The sequence below is a fragment of the Bufo bufo genome, chromosome 3 (genome assembly GCF_905171765.1).
Source record: "Bufo bufo chromosome 3, aBufBuf1.1, whole genome shotgun sequence".
NCBI lineage: Eukaryota > Metazoa > Chordata > Amphibia > Anura > Bufonidae > Bufo > Bufo bufo.
The window spans coordinates 224,265,023-224,282,709 of record NC_053391.1 but is presented as its reverse complement, the minus strand read 5'-3'; the positions used below and the strand labels follow the sequence as shown (position 1 = coordinate 224,282,709).

General features: G+C 39.8%; 1 protein-coding gene across 1 annotated transcript in view; it reads left to right on the top strand.

Moving 5' to 3' along the window:
• The window catches only part of CNTN2 (contactin 2), an 88,885-nt gene that overhangs the window by 33,476 nt on the left and 37,722 nt on the right, over positions 1 to 17,687 (top strand). Inside the window, exons 2-4 of the mRNA XM_040422180.1 lie at positions 14,592 to 14,733; positions 14,875 to 15,050; positions 15,162 to 15,257. Of these exons, the coding sequence (XP_040278114.1) occupies positions 14,592 to 14,733; positions 14,875 to 15,050; positions 15,162 to 15,257 (414 nt within the window). The remainder of the gene's footprint in view (positions 1 to 14,591; positions 14,734 to 14,874; positions 15,051 to 15,161; positions 15,258 to 17,687) is intronic.

Sequence of the window (17,687 nt, the reverse complement as noted above, 5' to 3'; positions counted from 1 at the left end):
GCCAGTACATCAGAAGATGTGGAGGAGGCCGTAGGAGGGCAACAACCCAGCAGCAGGACCGCTACCTCCGCCTTTGTGCAAGGAGGAACAGGAGGAGCACTGCCAGAGCCCTGCAAAATGACCTCCAGCAGGCCACAAATGTGCATGTGTCTGCTCAATTGGTCAAAAACAGACTCCATGAGGGTGATATGAGGGCCCGACGTCCACAGGTGGGGGTTGTGCTTACAGCCCAACACCGTGCAGGACGTTTGGCATTTGCCAGAGAACACCAAGATTGGCAAATTCGCCACTGGCGCCCTGTGCTCTCCACAGATGAAAGCAGGTTCACACTGAGCACATGTGACAGAGGTGACAGAGTCTTGAGACGCTGTGGAGAATGTTCTGCTGCCTAAAACATCCTCCAGCATGACCGGTTTGGCATTGGGTCAGTAATGGGGTGGCATTTCTTTGGAGGGCCGCACAGCCCTCCATGTGCTCGCCAGAGGTAGCCTGACTGCCATTAGGTACCGAGATGAGAACCTTAGACCCCTTGTGAGACCATATGCTGGTGCGGTTGGCCCTGGGTTCCTCCTAATGCAAGACAATGCTAGACCTCATGTGGCTGGAGTGTGTCAGCAGTTCCTGCAAGACGAAGGCATTGATGCTATGGACTGGCCCGCCCGTTCCCCAGACCTGAATCCAATTGAGCACATCTGGGACATCATGTCTCGCTCTATCCACCAATGTCACGTTGCACCACAGACTGTCCAGGAGTTGGCAGATGCTTTAGTCTAGGTCTGGGAGGAAATCCCTCAGGAGACCGTCTGCCACCTCATCAGGAGCATGCACAGGCGTTGTAGGGAGGTTATACAGGCACGTGGAGGCCACACACACTACTGAGCCTCATTTTGACTTGTTTTAACGACATTACATCAAAGTTGGATCAGCCTGTAGTGTGTTTTTCCACTTTAATTTTGAGTGTGACTCCAAATCCAGACCTCCATGGGTTGAAAAATTTGATTTCCATTTTTTTATTTTTGTGTGATTTTGTGGTCAGCACATTCAACTATGTAAAGAACAAAGTATTTCAGAAGAATATTTAATTAATTCAGATCTAGGATGTGTTATTGTTGTGTTCCCTTTATTTTTTTGAGCAGTGTACTATAATGCATAAGTGCTATCATCTGGACATCTCTCATCTCATGAGTTTCTCAGTGTCTCCACTATGGACATTCAACATTTTAATGTTCATCAAATTATTACTACCCACAAATTTATCACTAAATCTATTTCCAGAACGAAATCCAATAACTTAGCATTACTGTATTACATATGCCACCGTATCTTTAATATCAAGGATTGGCTGCACAATGAAGGCGCTCACTTTGCCTTATCTTAATCATTCTAAAAGGATGCTTTGTAACCTGTCCTATCACGAGATTGACTATAATGGTTGGGGACTAATTTCTGTAGAGTGTGATAGAAAAGATACAGGGTCGAGTGTCATCTATAACTTCAACAAACACTAATGGATAACCATAAGTCAGACCTGCTCAGCCTTCTCATTACACGCTAAGTAACATCTCGTAATCTCAGATGAGATCATAGAAATTAATTGGGGATGCTCCTTAATGAGATGATGTATGGTGGCTAAGTTATAGGTCCAACGAACCCGCCGCTGATATCTTTTATACTGTTCATTAATGCAGATCCATTTAATACTTTTAATCACTTAGAGATATTACATGTCAATTTAGAAATATACATTTTACTGCAGGTCATAGTTATGAAGCCTAATTTGGCAAAGTACGGACTGATTCTTTAGCAGATGACAGCAAAGATTTGAATCTTCTTTATCACTTTTAGAAAGAGCAATTAGATTGGCAGATAAAATCTTTTATGCTAAATCAAACCATAGAAGTCTAGGCAGACACGCAATAACTTGGAAGGAGCCTTATTGCTAGGTAAATTATCTTGAAGGGCACATCTTAAAATTATCATTCGACCAATTAAATCAGGGGCATATATAACAATGTCAGAATATCCTTCATAAGACATAATGTATCCTTCTAAAGAGGAAATTGTTACAAGATTCACTTCGTGCAGCCCACATAACCCCAACATATTCCACAGCGTTGGCATTATATGGGCTATACCAATTTCATAGGAATTTAGTGAACCTACAAGTATACAGACTTTGATTAGAAAACCAGAGAACACTGTGGAAACCCATACAAACAGGATCGGGGGGGGACAAAGCAAATCTCAAGAGTAGTGACCCAGACACAGTCCATTTTCACCACTTTTCTGATAGAGGCATAGTCATTGGCACAGTCCCTTTAACCCCTTAGTGACCACTAATACTCTTTTTTTTTTGCTAAAGAGCTTGCTTTAATCAATCTTTATGTAAGGGGACATTTTGATCCATTAAGAGATTATACCAAACACTGTAGAAGTTTCACCATGCAGTTTGACATGCTGTACCTGCTAATACCTTCACATAGTGTGATTTATACGGCTAGACTAGGCTGAACAGTCATTACTTAGCCTGAAATTATTTTAAAGGTGTAGTTGTAAAAGGGTTGGCTCCTCTTTCCTTATTCTCACACATGCTGGAAAAATGACATAAAGCCACTTACTGATATATTGGCCCAGATTTACTAATCTTAAAGATGGTGTAAACTTAGACCAGATGTCTAGACCTGCACCCGATTTATCACAGGAGCTCAGGCTAAAAGATAAATGTGGTGCAGGAATAGACACTTTCCTCTGACTTTATCCTTCTCTGGCTTAGGGCTCATACACACGACTATGTATTTTGTGGTCTGCAAAACACAGATCCACAAAAAATCGGGATGACATCCGTTTACATTCCGCATTTTGCAGAACGGAACAGCTTGGCCTTTTTAGAACAGTCCTATCCTTGTACGTTATGTGTACAATTATAGGACACGTTCTATTTTTTTGCAGAACGGACATATAGACATATGGAAATGAAATGCACACGAGTAACTGTTCTTTTTGCATAATCATTGAAATAAATGGTTTCGCATACGGGCCACAAAAAAACAGAACAGACCCTGAAACAAAATACTTTCATTTGTATGAGCCCTTGGGGCTCATGCACATGAACATCATTTTTTTCCATTTCCATTCCGTTTTTTTCCAGGTCTGTATGCGGAGCCATTCATTTCAATGGGGCTTGTAAAATGGAAATGACTCCTTGTACATTCCGTGTCCATATGTCCGTTCCGCAAAAAAATAAAGAGAACATGTGCTATTCTTGTCCATTTTGCAGATGAGGATAGGCATTGTTACAATGGATCCGCAAAAAAAAAAGGGATGCAACACAGACGTCACACGGATGCCATCCTTTTTTCAGTTTTTTTTGCGGATCTGTGTTTTGTGGATCACATGTGTGCATGAGCCCTTACTTTGAGAAAGATTTTTATGCCACAATTGCACTGAAATGTTGGCACTTAATTGCGCATCCTAGACTCCGCACCCTTCCTGAGAAGCCTCCCCTCCTTATCGAGCATGTGGGAAAAAAGTATAGAAACCCTAGATGAGCAAAATTATACCACTTTTTGGGGCAGATTGTTGGTGCTGCCTTTGATGATGTGTTCATTAACATAATGCCGCGCACTTATTGACTGCAACTGGATTCTCTAATTGTACAGCACTGCAGTCCTTATTATGACCGCTAAAGGTGGGGCATGGGACCAGACCTGTCCTTCAGCAGCCTCCACTGAATAACACTACAGACGCACTCAATGGAGGCTACTCATGGATAGTTCTGGTCACGTGTCCCTCCATCAGAGGTCATGCAATTACAGAAACCAGTTTCAGTCAACATGAGTGTGGCATCATGCTAATGAATACATCATAGAGACGTTCTACACACACTGTACTTTTGTCCGCAAAACACAGCACTGGCCGTGTGCTTGCTGCATCGCGGTGCGGACCCACTGAGTTCAATGGGCTCGCAATCCGCAAGATGGAGTGAAAGATAGGATATGTACTATCTTTTGCGGCGCAGAGGCACAGACCCGGAAGCTCACTGAAACACACAGAAGCTCTTCCATGTGCTTCGGGTTCGTGCCTCCACCCCACAAAAGGTAGAAAAGGTCCTATCTTTCACTGCATCTTGTGGATCGCAGACCCATCGAAGTCAGTAAGTCCGCACCACAATGCAGAGTGCACACGGCCAGTGCTTGGGTTTTGTGGACCCACGGTTTGCTGTGCACAACAGGGGCACTGCGGTCCCACGGTTGTGTGAATGGGGCCTAAGGCTGGCTGCAGGCAATAAAACTGTATAAATAATGTCATAGGCAATCATGAATTGGTGCAAATTTATTAAAATGTCCCAAGTCAAATTATACATTTGTCATTGTAGACACATTTGTCTTTCCTGAGCCAGTTCATGACTTCAGTGCATTTACATTAAAGGAGTATTCCCACCTTATAAAGTGATGGCCAGGATATGCCATTGGGACCCCCACAAATGCTGAGAATGGAGGGGATTCAATGCTGTTTTAGTTCTGCATCCCATTCTGAGTCGTCGTGTCCCCCCCCCCCCATTTACTTGGGTGGAGCTGTCCTAAAGTTCCTTGCACATTGGGTGGCTGCGGGTGAAGGGGATTCGGTGCTAAATTAATTCTCAAGTTGGTGTGGGTTCCAAATGCTTGTACCCACCAGTCATACAGTGATGTTATATCCTAGCTATATATAATACTAGCCACCTCTGTGTATGCTGTTTTTTTGCTAATACCTATTAGGTTGCTGCCTTTCCCCCCCCCATTTTTGAGGTGTTTTTTGGCTAAATAGTGTGTTTGAGCATAAGTGTTTTACATTTTTTTTTCCTGAATACCTTGCATTTTATATAGAAAAATGCCCCATTCCCCCATGTCACTTACTCTATAGAGCACTATGAAAAAAATACATTAGGGAAAAAACATGCAAAAACACCTTGTAAAAACAGCATGCAGCACACATTTCCACTTGCATTTTTTTCAAGACAGGAAAAAAAATAACGGATGTACGTGAGACAAAACACATCAGGTCATGATGGAAAAACACCACACCCAGTGTATGCTGCAATTTAAAAAACTCCATTGACTGAAAAAAACAAATGCACCTTAAGGGAAAAAATGGCACGACAAAAGAAATGCATATTTGTTCTGTGTTTAATATTTGCCATAGACTTCCATGTAACATCTGAAACTGGTGTTTCTTGCCTATAAAAGCAGAAAAAAATTCCGTAAATTTTTTTTTTTTAGCATAAGCACAAAATGACTAAAAACGCAAAAAAAACAAAAACGATATATGATTTAAGGACCCCAACACATATTAATTTGGTTTTTTTTTCCACCACCAAAAAAACTCCATAGAAATTGCTTCCCAGACAAAAAGGCCCAAACCCTCATCATGCTATGCTTTTCAAAAGAACATCAGAGAACCAAAAAAAAAATACACCTAATTAACAAAAACACCAGTAACAAAAAATCTGTTTGTCCTGTGCTTCATAATTTCTGATGAACTTTCAGGTAACATCTAGAGTTGGTGTTTTAAAATGTCACTAAACCACAAAAGTGCATAAAAACAACGGCAAAAACCTATGTTAGAACCCACTCTATGGTAAGTCACGTCTGTTTTTTTAAACACTCTTAAATTGTTGAAGTTGGTGTACAAAATGTCTAAAACACAATTGGTCCCCACATATTTCATTTTTTGGTGCAATTTTTCATAGAATACTTTTGCATTTTGCTTAGTTTCTTAGGGAGGAATGTATTGACTGTTGCCTCTGATGCCAGTCATAATACAAGACTTGCTAACATACAATGTGCCTCTTAATGATTTTGCAGCATCTTTAGGAGGTCCAATCTGCCAGAAAAAGTAATCCATGCCAACAAGGAAGCTGGTGTAGATTTCTGGTATAATGTGCACCAGTTTTTGGCACACAAGAGTAGAGCCATTTTTTCTAAAAATTGTGAGGTGTCGGTGAAAGCCAAGAAGTCACAAATTTCAGAGCAAAACAGGGTTTTACAAGCTTGATACAGTCCCGGCTTAGCGTTTTGCCTATATTTTGCTAAAGAAAGGATTGTGTTGGAAGGTTCGCAGCTAATTCCTAGTGCTTGAGCTTTATAAATCATAAGAATCAGAGGATAATAGACAGTTTTTATTACTTGTGACTTGTGGTTCAGCGTAGGTTCTGTCAATAAAAGCCATGTCTCACAGAGCATGCACATATGAGGATCACATATTTCCAGAGATTTACACTTTGTCTATAAGTTTGTATGCACATGTCCTCATTCTACAGTAAAAGCAATGTGCGTCTCCTTCCTTTGAAACTTATGGTTCCTTGGTTTGTCTAAAACCTCTTCAAGCTGAATCATGCAATATGCACAAAGGTATTAGGAATAAGTCACCTGTGAGAGCTGAATTTCCAGTATTCCTCTTCTGCTGTCTTTTTATTACTTTTCCTGGCATACACAGAGGGTAATTACAGGAAAAATACTCTTGTATGTGTGATTACCACATATTACCGGTGATTAAAATGTGTGTATAAATAGTGTCAATGGATCCGCAGGGATGAAGATGCCAATCCAACTACCAAAAGATTCAATTTAGTCAGGTCTTAGGTCTAATGTATTACCTCCGTGAGCGGTGCAGTTAAATATACTACACTCACCTAAAGAATTATTAGGAACACCATACTAATACGGTGTTGGACTCCCTTTTGCCTTCAGAACTGCCTTAATTCTATGTGGCATTGATTCAACAAGGTGCTGATAGCATTCTTTAGAAATGTTGGCCCATATTGATAGGATAGCATCTTGCAGTTGATGGAGATTTGAGGGATGCACATCCAGGGCACGAAGCTCCCGTTCCACCACATCCCAAAGATGCTCTATTGGGTTGAGATCTGGTGACTGTGGGGGCCGTTTTAGTACAGTGAACTCATTGTCATGTTCAAGAAACCAATTTGAAATGATTCGAGCTTTGTGACATGGTGCATTATCCTGCTGGAAGTAGCAATCAGATGATGGATACATGTTCTCATTCTGTTTACGCCAAATTCGGACAACATTTTTCCAGTCTTCAACAGTCCAATTTTGGTGAGCTCGTTCAAATTGTAGCCTCTTTTTCCTATTTGTAGTGGAGATGAGTGGTACCCGGTGGGGTCTTCTGCTGTTGTAGCCCATCCGCCTCAAGGTTGTGCGTGTTGTGGCTTCACAAATGCTTTGCTGCATACCTCGGTTGTAACGAGTGGTTATTTCAGTCAACGTTGCTCTTCTATCAGCTTGAATCAGTCGGCCCATTCTCCTCTGACCTCTAGCATCCACAAGGCATTTTTGCCCACAGGACTGCCGCATACTGGATGTTTTTCTCTTTTCACACCATTCTTTGTAAACCCTAGAAATGGTTGTGCGTGAAAATCCCAGTAACTGAGCAGATTGTGAAATACTCAGACCGGCCCGTCTGGCACCAACAACCATGCCACGCTCAAAATTGCTTAAACCACCTTTCTTTCCCATTCTGACATTCAGTTTGGAGTTCAGGAGATTGTCTTGACCAGGACCACACCCCTAAATGCATTGAAGCAACTGCCGTGTGATTGGTTGACTAGATAATTGCATTAATGAGAAATAGAACAGGTGTTCCTAATAATTCTTTAGGTGAGTGTATATTGCTCTCTGCTATCAGCCATTCAGAATGAGAAGAGGGCGATTGTCGTGCTCTTCAATGAGGTCCACAACCAAATACACTCCTATGATTAAGGTTATATCATGTATATTTCTAATTCTGGGAACCTCCAGAACCATTTACATTATTTATAGGCGTATAACTTAAAACTCCTGGACCCCAACGTAAAATCTTTAAAAGGGCCCAAACCCACCATGTGCCATGCTGGTGTCTCTAAATGTAGCTGAAGGGCATTTTGGCCCCCCTCAGACACTAGGGTCTGGGTGTGACTGTTGCCTCTAAAACTCCTATACCAAAATCTACACCCATGATTATTTATGTTCTTTTGAGCTGTCGTTTTATAGATTTTGTATTTACTTCACTAACGTGAAAGAGATGTAAGCAGGGTAAGGGCAATCACAGAAAAGTAAGTGTGGTCAGCAGTGAATCACATACTGCTCAACAGTGATTACCAGGCTGGATGCCCTAATTTTCAGACCCTCTGTTGAGAAGAAGGGGGATGGACAATACTTCTTCATGCATTAAGCTTTTATCACTGTTAAAAATCTAAGTCCCTCAAGTGACAGCTCCTTCATTTTGCTTTTCACAAGTCAACAATGTATACTAAGATAAGTTAGGTTTTTAGCCAGATCTACCACTGTGACTTTTTACAAAAAGTGGCAAGTGTACTCCAGTCCCCTGGTGGTGTACAAACTTAAGGAACCTTTGTAATGAATGCTGTAAGGCTAGACTTTAGATTGAAAAATCCATAGGTATTTCATGTGACAAATTTAGCAAATGGCATGAAATATTTTCTAAATTTGTAGAAAAAATGGCTTCAAACCAAACAGACTCCAGAAGGAAATGCTACATTTATACATTTCCCCTTTTGCACTAAGCCCGGTGTATGAAATGCTAGTCTCAGTAGATTTCCCCCATATTTCTTGTATTTTAGTACATAAAAGGGAGAAATTTATTAAGATTGTATTTTATGCCAGTCTTATTTAAAAAACAAAACAAAAACACATCTCAATCATTTTGGCCCATCTCGGGGTCTGTGCACCAGAAACGGAAATGTACGGCAGCTAGGAGCTAACGTAGATTTCTGCTGGGATTTACGCCAGTTTTCTAGCACAAGTAATATTAAATTTGTTTAATTTTTGTGCTCCTTTGCCAGTTTCTACCAGTCTTAATAGAGTTCCCCATAATTTTCCATATTGTACACAGAGACATGCGAGTGCTCAGTAATGATTACTTCCTATACTACGGACACTCATTTTGTACTTCACTATGGAGTATGTTGCTGTCCTATAAATAAATGATGACATTATGGATACACTATGTCCTCATCTTCTAAAAGCTTGTAAATGAGCTTGCCTCTTCCTGCCATCCCATAAGGAGCCTTTAGCAAAATGAGTATGTCCTTTTAGTAGAAGGGGAGGGGGAAAGGGCGGCAGACAGTCAATGTAGTAGATGACTGGGGGTGGAGATTTTACTATTGTAAGAAGGAACACTATGTGACCTACTGTAATGGATTCAGTGACCCCTCAAGGGAGCAATGATAAGGGATTAACAACAAAGAAGGAGCGAGTGTAGGCCTAAACATCAATACCCCCATCATCTCACACCAGGGAGATGGTCATTAGAAACAAATTTATTAGCAGAGTCCTTTTAGTCTGGCAGCTTGTGTGTGTCCTATTGAGAGACTGGTCAGTATATTACAAGGGCTATATGGATTCCTCGCTAAATTCCTATATTGATTTAGAAACAGAAACATACAAATGGAGGCAATCTATAAAGTACAGTGTATCTACAGCCCTATAAAATATATAAAGAAAACCCTAAACCTGGTTTTCATACTACATAACTCCAGAGGAGAGACACATTACAGGATGATTTTCAAGGGGTCATGTAAGGTGGACAGCTGGTGCCAGTCTAGTCAGGGGCATTTATCTCTACCAGGATGGGATTTTTGTATTATAATCACTGTTTGTGGTTTATGGATGATTTCATTACATTGCTTAATGATGCTGTAGACAAGAAGTCAAAGCTTGAAATACTGGCATTATTGGGCAACTTCTTTTCCTGCTCTGCATTCAGGAGACCAGAGCCTCCATTACAAGAGAAATCTTTAAGGAACTCCTGTATGTTCTGTATAGGTGGGAGACTTAACATGGGAAAGGGGTGTCGCTAGTTTATTTTAACCAAGAATGACAACTCAAACATAACCAAAAAGTGGAACAGAATCTATATATTCTGAAGAGCTATGAGGGTCCGACTCTTCATAGATCTGAATGAAATATCACAAACCATACTGAAACTCATATTCATTCTAGTTGAAAGTAACCTCACATACCTGACCATCCCTGCATTAAAACTGAGGAGCATGGGAGTCTGTATAAGCCCACCCCAACTGTTCTTACTTTATAAAAAATCTGTCCATACTATATTTATTGATCCCACTTAAATAGTTCATCCAAGGGTCCCTGCTGCAGAGGCGCATAACTTCCTATGTTTTCCCTAAGTGACTATCAGATTTTGGTAATGGAGAATGGGTCATAAGGACAATCCTTCCATTAGCTAAATATGTTCTAACAAAAATATTTTGGAGAGGTATCCAACGCTGGACCTTTACAATTGATTAGTTATACAAACACAAAAATGTATATCACAATAGAAAAAAATGTCCCAAAATACATATATTTATCCTTTTATTATTACTATTTGATGTGCTGCGGTATTTTGCTTTTTTAGATAGATAATAGATAGATATAGATAGATTGTTAATAGATAGATAGACAGACATGGGTACATTATATGATAGTTTAAATGTGTTGTCCAAATTATTCATTTTTTTGTCTTTTTGTAATGGCAATATAGTGAGAGCCTTAAAATAATTAAGAAAAATTATATTCACCGCTCCAAAGCTCCCAGCTGTGACGTAATGTTTTGGCCACATGTGTGTGGCATGAGGCTGCTGAAGCCTGTGATTGGCTGCAGTGGTCACGTGCTGCATGCCGCAACGTCACCGCTGCAGGCTTGAACACAAACACCGCCAGGAGGCTGGAGCTGATGTGATGGAAATGGCGGGGAATAACAGGTGAGTATATATATATATATATATATATATATATATATATAAAAATTTTGCACATTTAGTAGCAAGTTTTTTAATATTTCATACAACCCCATTTAAGGTATTTAGCAAAGCGTGATGTGTACTGAAGGAGGAAACAATCAACCAGGATCTAACACACTGAACATCTAGGGCAAGGGTCAGCAACCCTTGGCACTCCAGCTGTTGTGACACTACAATTCCCATCATGCTCGATTCATTTCTATGAGAGTTCAGAGAAGAGGAGGGCAAGTATCCATGCTGGGAGTTGTAGTTTCACAACAGCTGGAGAGCCGGAGGTTGCCTACCTCTAATCTTGGGTGCGAAGGTGACAATACACATGGATACTATTTTACAGGAACCTATAGGAATGTGGAGCATTTCTGGTTTTAATTTTAATTTATTTTTTAACAGTCCTGATGAATTCCTACAATTTAATTTAACTGGCTTTTGATACTATAAAAATTACCTGGAAAAACAATGACATATTTTAAAAGTAGAGAAATGAAAGACTCCTTAATCCACTATGTTGCAGCAAGAGTGTTCAATCTTTATTGTGTGGATTCCCAGTACATACATCAATTTGTGAATGTTTTCGGCCACAAGGCATTCATCAGAGTACATATCATATAAAGTGCAAACAAATATCAACATGCAAAATCACATGTGATCCATATAAAGTAATGAATGGTATAACTTATCTATGAGCTATATAGAACAATCAGAGTGTGACAAGACTAGAAAAGGAAATTGATCAATATTAACAAACAATATTAACTTCGATATGTCAAAAAGCGAAGCATTTTAGTAATAGTATATGGCTCAACAAACATCTGCGGTACTAATCCTATTATGCCGCTAGGTACATGCTATAAGTAGAAATTGTTCCCCTTTTGATAAATCAAAGTTAATATTGTTTGTTAATATTTAGCGATCTCCAAAACAAGATCAAAAGTAATATCAAATAGTACAGATTACTCATGGCCATCCCTAGAGCTTGCATCCATCTGCAATATTCCTAATGGATAGTTATAATAACACTAGTAGGTCGTCATACATTTAACACTCACCGCAGATGGAAACAATAAATGATCACGGGGGAAGTGAGGCACTTAGTGATAGGGTTCTGTCCACATGGAGTCTCCACTTATGAGTCTTCATATGTTTTCACAATTGAAATCATGTATGAACTTTATGTCATACTGAGAATGACAACAAAACTTCTACAAATATATGTGTTCTAAAGAAGGAAGGTCCATCTGATCTTATTCTTTGCCTTAAAGTTTATGTTCACTTTCACTCCCTATTCCAATGATTATCAGTGAATTAGGCGCCATCACTGTCAAGTGAACCTGACCACGTATTGAAGCTACTTGTATGACTGTTCATTTCATTTGTTTTGTCAAATCTGGTGTAAATGCTGTAGACCACTCTGTGTTCCTCCAGAATACCCTATATTCTGCTTGTTAATTCTGAAGACTACACTGTGTTTCTCAAGAATGGCCTATCTCCTGCTTGTCACTTCTGGAGACTGCACTGCATTCCTATAGAATGGCCTATCTTCTGCTTGTAAATTCTGGAGACCATAATATGTTTCTCCAGAATGGTCTGTTTTCTGCTTCTAAATTCTGGAGACCGCAGCGTGTTCCTCCAAAATGGCCTACAGTATCTCCTGCTTGTAAAATCTGGAGACTACAAAGTGTTCCTCCACAATGGCCTACCTTCTGCATGAAAATTCTGGAGCCTACACTATCTTCATACAGAATGTGCTATTTTCTGCTTGAGCCTTTGGGCGTCATATCATTTTCATTATAATACCTTGAAACTTTTCTGAGACAACCACCTAAACTCGCAGTAAAAATTCTCTCAGAGAACAGGATCAATACACAAAATATAAGAGAATTAAAAAACTGTCACATCAGGTCAGGGGTGGTCTTCTCAAAGTGGCATCACTGTACTAAAAAATAAGTAGGCATCAATTGATGCGGTATGACTTCCCACTTTCCATTTACAAGTCTATTTCCTCCCTATCCAGAAGCACCATGCTGCCTCCTTTCTCTGCCTTCTTCCTGTCCTCTGTTCTTCTCTGCTGTTCAGGTAAGTTCACCATTCTATTTCTTGCCTCAATTTTAATCAGTTCTTTTTCATTATAATATACTTACTGTACATGGTCTGCTATTTGTTCTTTGTATTATCTTCCTAAGATGTCTTGCACATGGCAGAAACATATTTAGTAGATTGTACTGGAGTGCATGGAGTTCCTGTTGTTCCATAGGACAGCTGAGCTGAGTGGTGCTACCATATGTTGATTCATATGTTTCTGTATGAAATCGGAGACATACTGAGGTATAGCAGAACCCCATAGAAACCTATGGTTACCCTATTATGTTATAGCCAAACAGCAATTGATTATAATTGTCTTTGCCAGGAGATTTTTATTAAAGAAAGTCTATCAGTGGTTTGGACCACCCCTCAGAATTGCTGGCAAAGTTTAGGGAAGAGTAGTGTACACATACCTAAATAAAGCTCCTGACTCCAGGATCACAAGTGCCCAGGGGTGTTCTCCTCATGTGCAGTGCCAAGGCCTTTTTGCTCTGAGTGATGGCTCTAGCAAACTCTTGATTGGATGCTGTCATTTATAGGCTGAAGGGAGGACCTAGGAATCATTCAGTACAGAGAACTCTAGGCTCTGCACTTGAAGAGAACAACCCCTAAGCACTTGAGAATTGTGTACACTGCTCTTCACATTACGTATATAGCTCTATCAGGAGTTTTGAGGGGTGGTCAAAACCACTGACAGACTCCCTTTAAGGGTGATAACAGACGAAAAAGAATTGGATGGAGTCTGGAACATATTCAGATAGTGGAAACTGTATATATGCAAAGACTTCTTTTGCACAATAAAAGGATAATTCTTATTGTGGCAAAAATAATTGAACATTTGACTTAACCCAAGTGATAAATTCTGAACTAATGGATACATAATTACTAGCATGTAAGAATGTTTAAAGAGAATTGTCCATAAGTAAATCAGAAGTAATTATGTTCATTTCACGTCCAGACATATTGTCATTTTTGTTTTGATGTGGTGGCCATTTTTGCAAATGTGACAACCGGACATGCAGTCATATTGGTTGCCACCAATGCACAAGCTTCTCAGAAACTGATGGTAAAATTGTCATTGTATCAGCATATTTAATCAATAAAAAAGTTTTACTATCATTCACTAGGAAGCCAATTCAAAGGTAGCAATTGATAAAGACAATTTCTCTTTAAGATGACCACCCAAAAAGTGCATTGAAAAGTGTTCTTCTTGGGGTGTGATCTTCTCTAAGAAGAGGACCAGTATGTACACTACATAATGGAACTGAAATCCAGTCTGTATACACAAGATCGTTGGTCACAATTCTATCTTTTCAGTGCAGGTCCAATTGACTTTTTTATATTCTGTATAGACGTGATAGCACTTTTTTATATTCTGTATAGACATACACTTTATAAAAGGGGATATTGTACAGTATATACCATATTTAGTGTGGTTAAGTGATAGTCTTTCCTCCACATGTTTCTACTCAAGAAACATAAGATTCCAACTTATAAATAGCGGTAAAAACATTCATAATTGAGTAGAATATTTTTGCAGCACTGATGGATCTTAATGGAACAAGAGGCATTTGTGATCTGTGTGATGGCTATTTTGAAGTTTGTTCCAAGAGCTAGAAACCCATCATTAATACACACATTTAGGCCTATTTAAAGCTCAAAATAACTGTTGCTGTTCTATATAAAAATAAATTATATTTCCAATTAGCCTTTAACCCGATCAAAGGATCAAGTGGAGGATATGGACCAGTGTTTGAGGAGCAGCCACAGAACACGTTGTTTCCAGAGGGATCAGAAGAACTACTTACCCTGGCTTGCCGTGCCCGGGCCATTCCTCCTGCCACATACAGGTATTAACAGGAGATATATCACACATGTAGCCATTTGAATATAATATGGACACGATCACTGACCATGGCTTCAACTGACTTGTAATTACAAGCCTTTATTGCCACAGAAACGACATGTGTTCTTCTCTGGTATACCAACAGGTGGAAACTGAATGGCACAGAGCTCAATCTTATGGAAAACTCCAGTTACCAACTAGTAGGAGGGAACCTGGCCATCTCTAACCCAACACATTCTAAGCACACAGGAACCTATCAATGTGTAGCCACTAACCCAAGGGGTACAGTGCTTAGTAATGAAGCCTCTCTGCGCTTTGGATGTGAGTGTCCAGAAGTAACCCTTCCTGTATTATCAGTGTACAATGTATTGACTCTTTGTTGGTGAATTGTTAGTCAAGGAATAATATTTTTTTCATTGTCTTATGCCTCAGATTTACATGAATTCCCACCAGAGGAGAGAGATACAGTTAAAACAACAGAAGGATGGGGAGTTATGTTGCCATGTAATCCTCCACTGCACTACCCTGGTAATCCATCGATCAGAATACATTTCCTGTTTGTCCATCTTAATGTCACCAACTCATCATATCCTGTTTCATAAACTGTGATGCCATTATATTTCCAGTCAGTGTATGCTTTGTGTATTTACCGTTAGTAGGGCATATGTGATATGGATGAGCGACAGCTTGGAAATGATGATGAGCATCAGAAATTACCAAACCCTTGCCCTTGTGTATTAACCATCTAAAGGCGTCCGGATCTTATTGTATTCACCCAGACGTGACACTTCATATATTGTTCTTTTGGCTGCAGCCCTCTTGCTATGCCCTTCAAAATGATACAATACAAATGGAGATGGCAGGAGCTTAGGGAATGAAATAAAGTGATAGAACAAAGAGAAAGGCCTAGTCACCTGCTAATCCTTGCAGCCACATAGCGGGTGTACCATCTCATGCTGAGAGGTACATCCCTGAACATCTGCTGACCCTAGAGTCCTATCGCTGGAAGTCTCAAATATTCCAATGGGTAAATGAATTCACTGATGGCACTAGGGGTGTCTGCCCTGCCCTGTAAAGGGGAAAAAAATGCAAAAATGTAAAAATATGCTTTCTCATACTTTACAGTTTGATGCTTTTTGTTAACAATACAAAACAACAACCTATTTTGTGCCTCTGTAGATTTTAAGATATAAAAGAATTATCTAGAATACTTATGCTAGATAGAAAAGCATGTATGACTAGTTTCATTACAATGAAAGCACAAGTGTAGCTGGCACAGTTGGGGTATATTTAGAAGACTGTACTGGCAGAGAAGCATCCCAAGGTATAGATGGAGCAGTTCTAAACGTGAGCGTGATATAATGTCACAAAAGCTATTAAAAGCTACTGAAAAAGTCAATTAAAAGTTTCTTGCCATTGTTTACATAACTCGTTAAGAATTAAGATGAGGATTGCTACATCTGTAGTATAACTTGACTGATGGCCCATTAACTTGGACTGAGTGCTTTACTACACAGAATATAAGAATTTATAACATGCCGGGATTTGAACTCACAAACTTCTACATTAGAGCCAAGAACTTTAACCACTACACTATACAGCTACATGTTAACCTGCAGTGAAATATAAAATGATACTTCTGCTGTATAGGAATACTTACTACATGACAAACTACTGTGAGGTTTTTCTGACACAGTTTATGATTCAGCTTTATAGCTGAGTGGTTAAGGTCCTTACCTCTAATGTAGAAGTTTGCAAGTTCAAATCTCGGCATAGACCTCAGTGGGACCTGGCACCCTCCCCTCTTCAGAGCAGGGGGTGCCTGGTTTAATGCTCGGTTTCTCCCATTGACTTCTGTAGAGCACCCGAGCATCCCAAAGTGTTCTACCAGAGCACTTTGGTGCTCAATGAACACTAGTATACAGTATTCCATGTGTGGTCTGACTAGTGATTTGTAAATTGGCAGGACTATGTTCTAATCACGGGCATCTATGCCCCTTTTGATGCATGCCATTATCTTATTGGCCTTGGCAGCAGCTGCTTGACACTGGTTTTTACAGCTTAATTTGCTGTTCACTGAAATTCCTAGATCCTTTTCCATGACAGAGTTACCCAATGTTTTACCATTTAGTATGTACGGGTAACTTGCATTATTCCTTCCCACGTGCATAACCTTACATTTGTCAGTGTTAAACCTCATCTGCCACTTATCTGCCCAAGCCTCCAATCTATCCAGATCCATCTGTGGCAGTATACTATCCTCTTCCGTGTGAATTACTTTACACAGTTTAGTGTCATCTGCAAAAATTAATATTTTACTGTGCAAGCCTTCTACAAGATCATTAATAAATATATTGAAGAGAATAGGGCCCAATACTGACCCCTGAGGTACTCCACTAGTGACAGTGACCCAATCTGAGTGTGTACCGTTAATAACCACCCTCTGTTTTCTATCATTGAGCCAGTTACCCACATACAGACATTTTCTCCCAGTCCGAGCATTCTCATTTTATATACTAACCTTTTATGCGGTACAGTGTCAAATGCTTTGGAGAAGGCCAGATATACGACATCCATTGATTCACTGCTGTCAAGTCTAGAACTTACCTCCTCATAGAAACTTATTAAATTAGTTTGACATGACCGATCCCTCATGAAGCCATGCTGATATGACGTTACTTGCTTATTTTCATTGAGGAACTCCAAGATAGCATTTCTTAGAAAACCTTCAAACAGTTTACCCACGACAGATGTTAAACTTACTGGACTATAGTTTCCGGGCGATTTGTCTATTTTAATCTTTTTTAAGACGCCGCTGTACTTCTTCCTGGGTCAGACAGGGCACTTTTAATGGGGAATTTACTTTTACATTCTGCATTTTATCTGACAGTTTATTTTCCTCAGTGAATATAGTGGAGAGAAAAAATAATTAACAGCTTTGCTTTCTCCTCGTCGCTC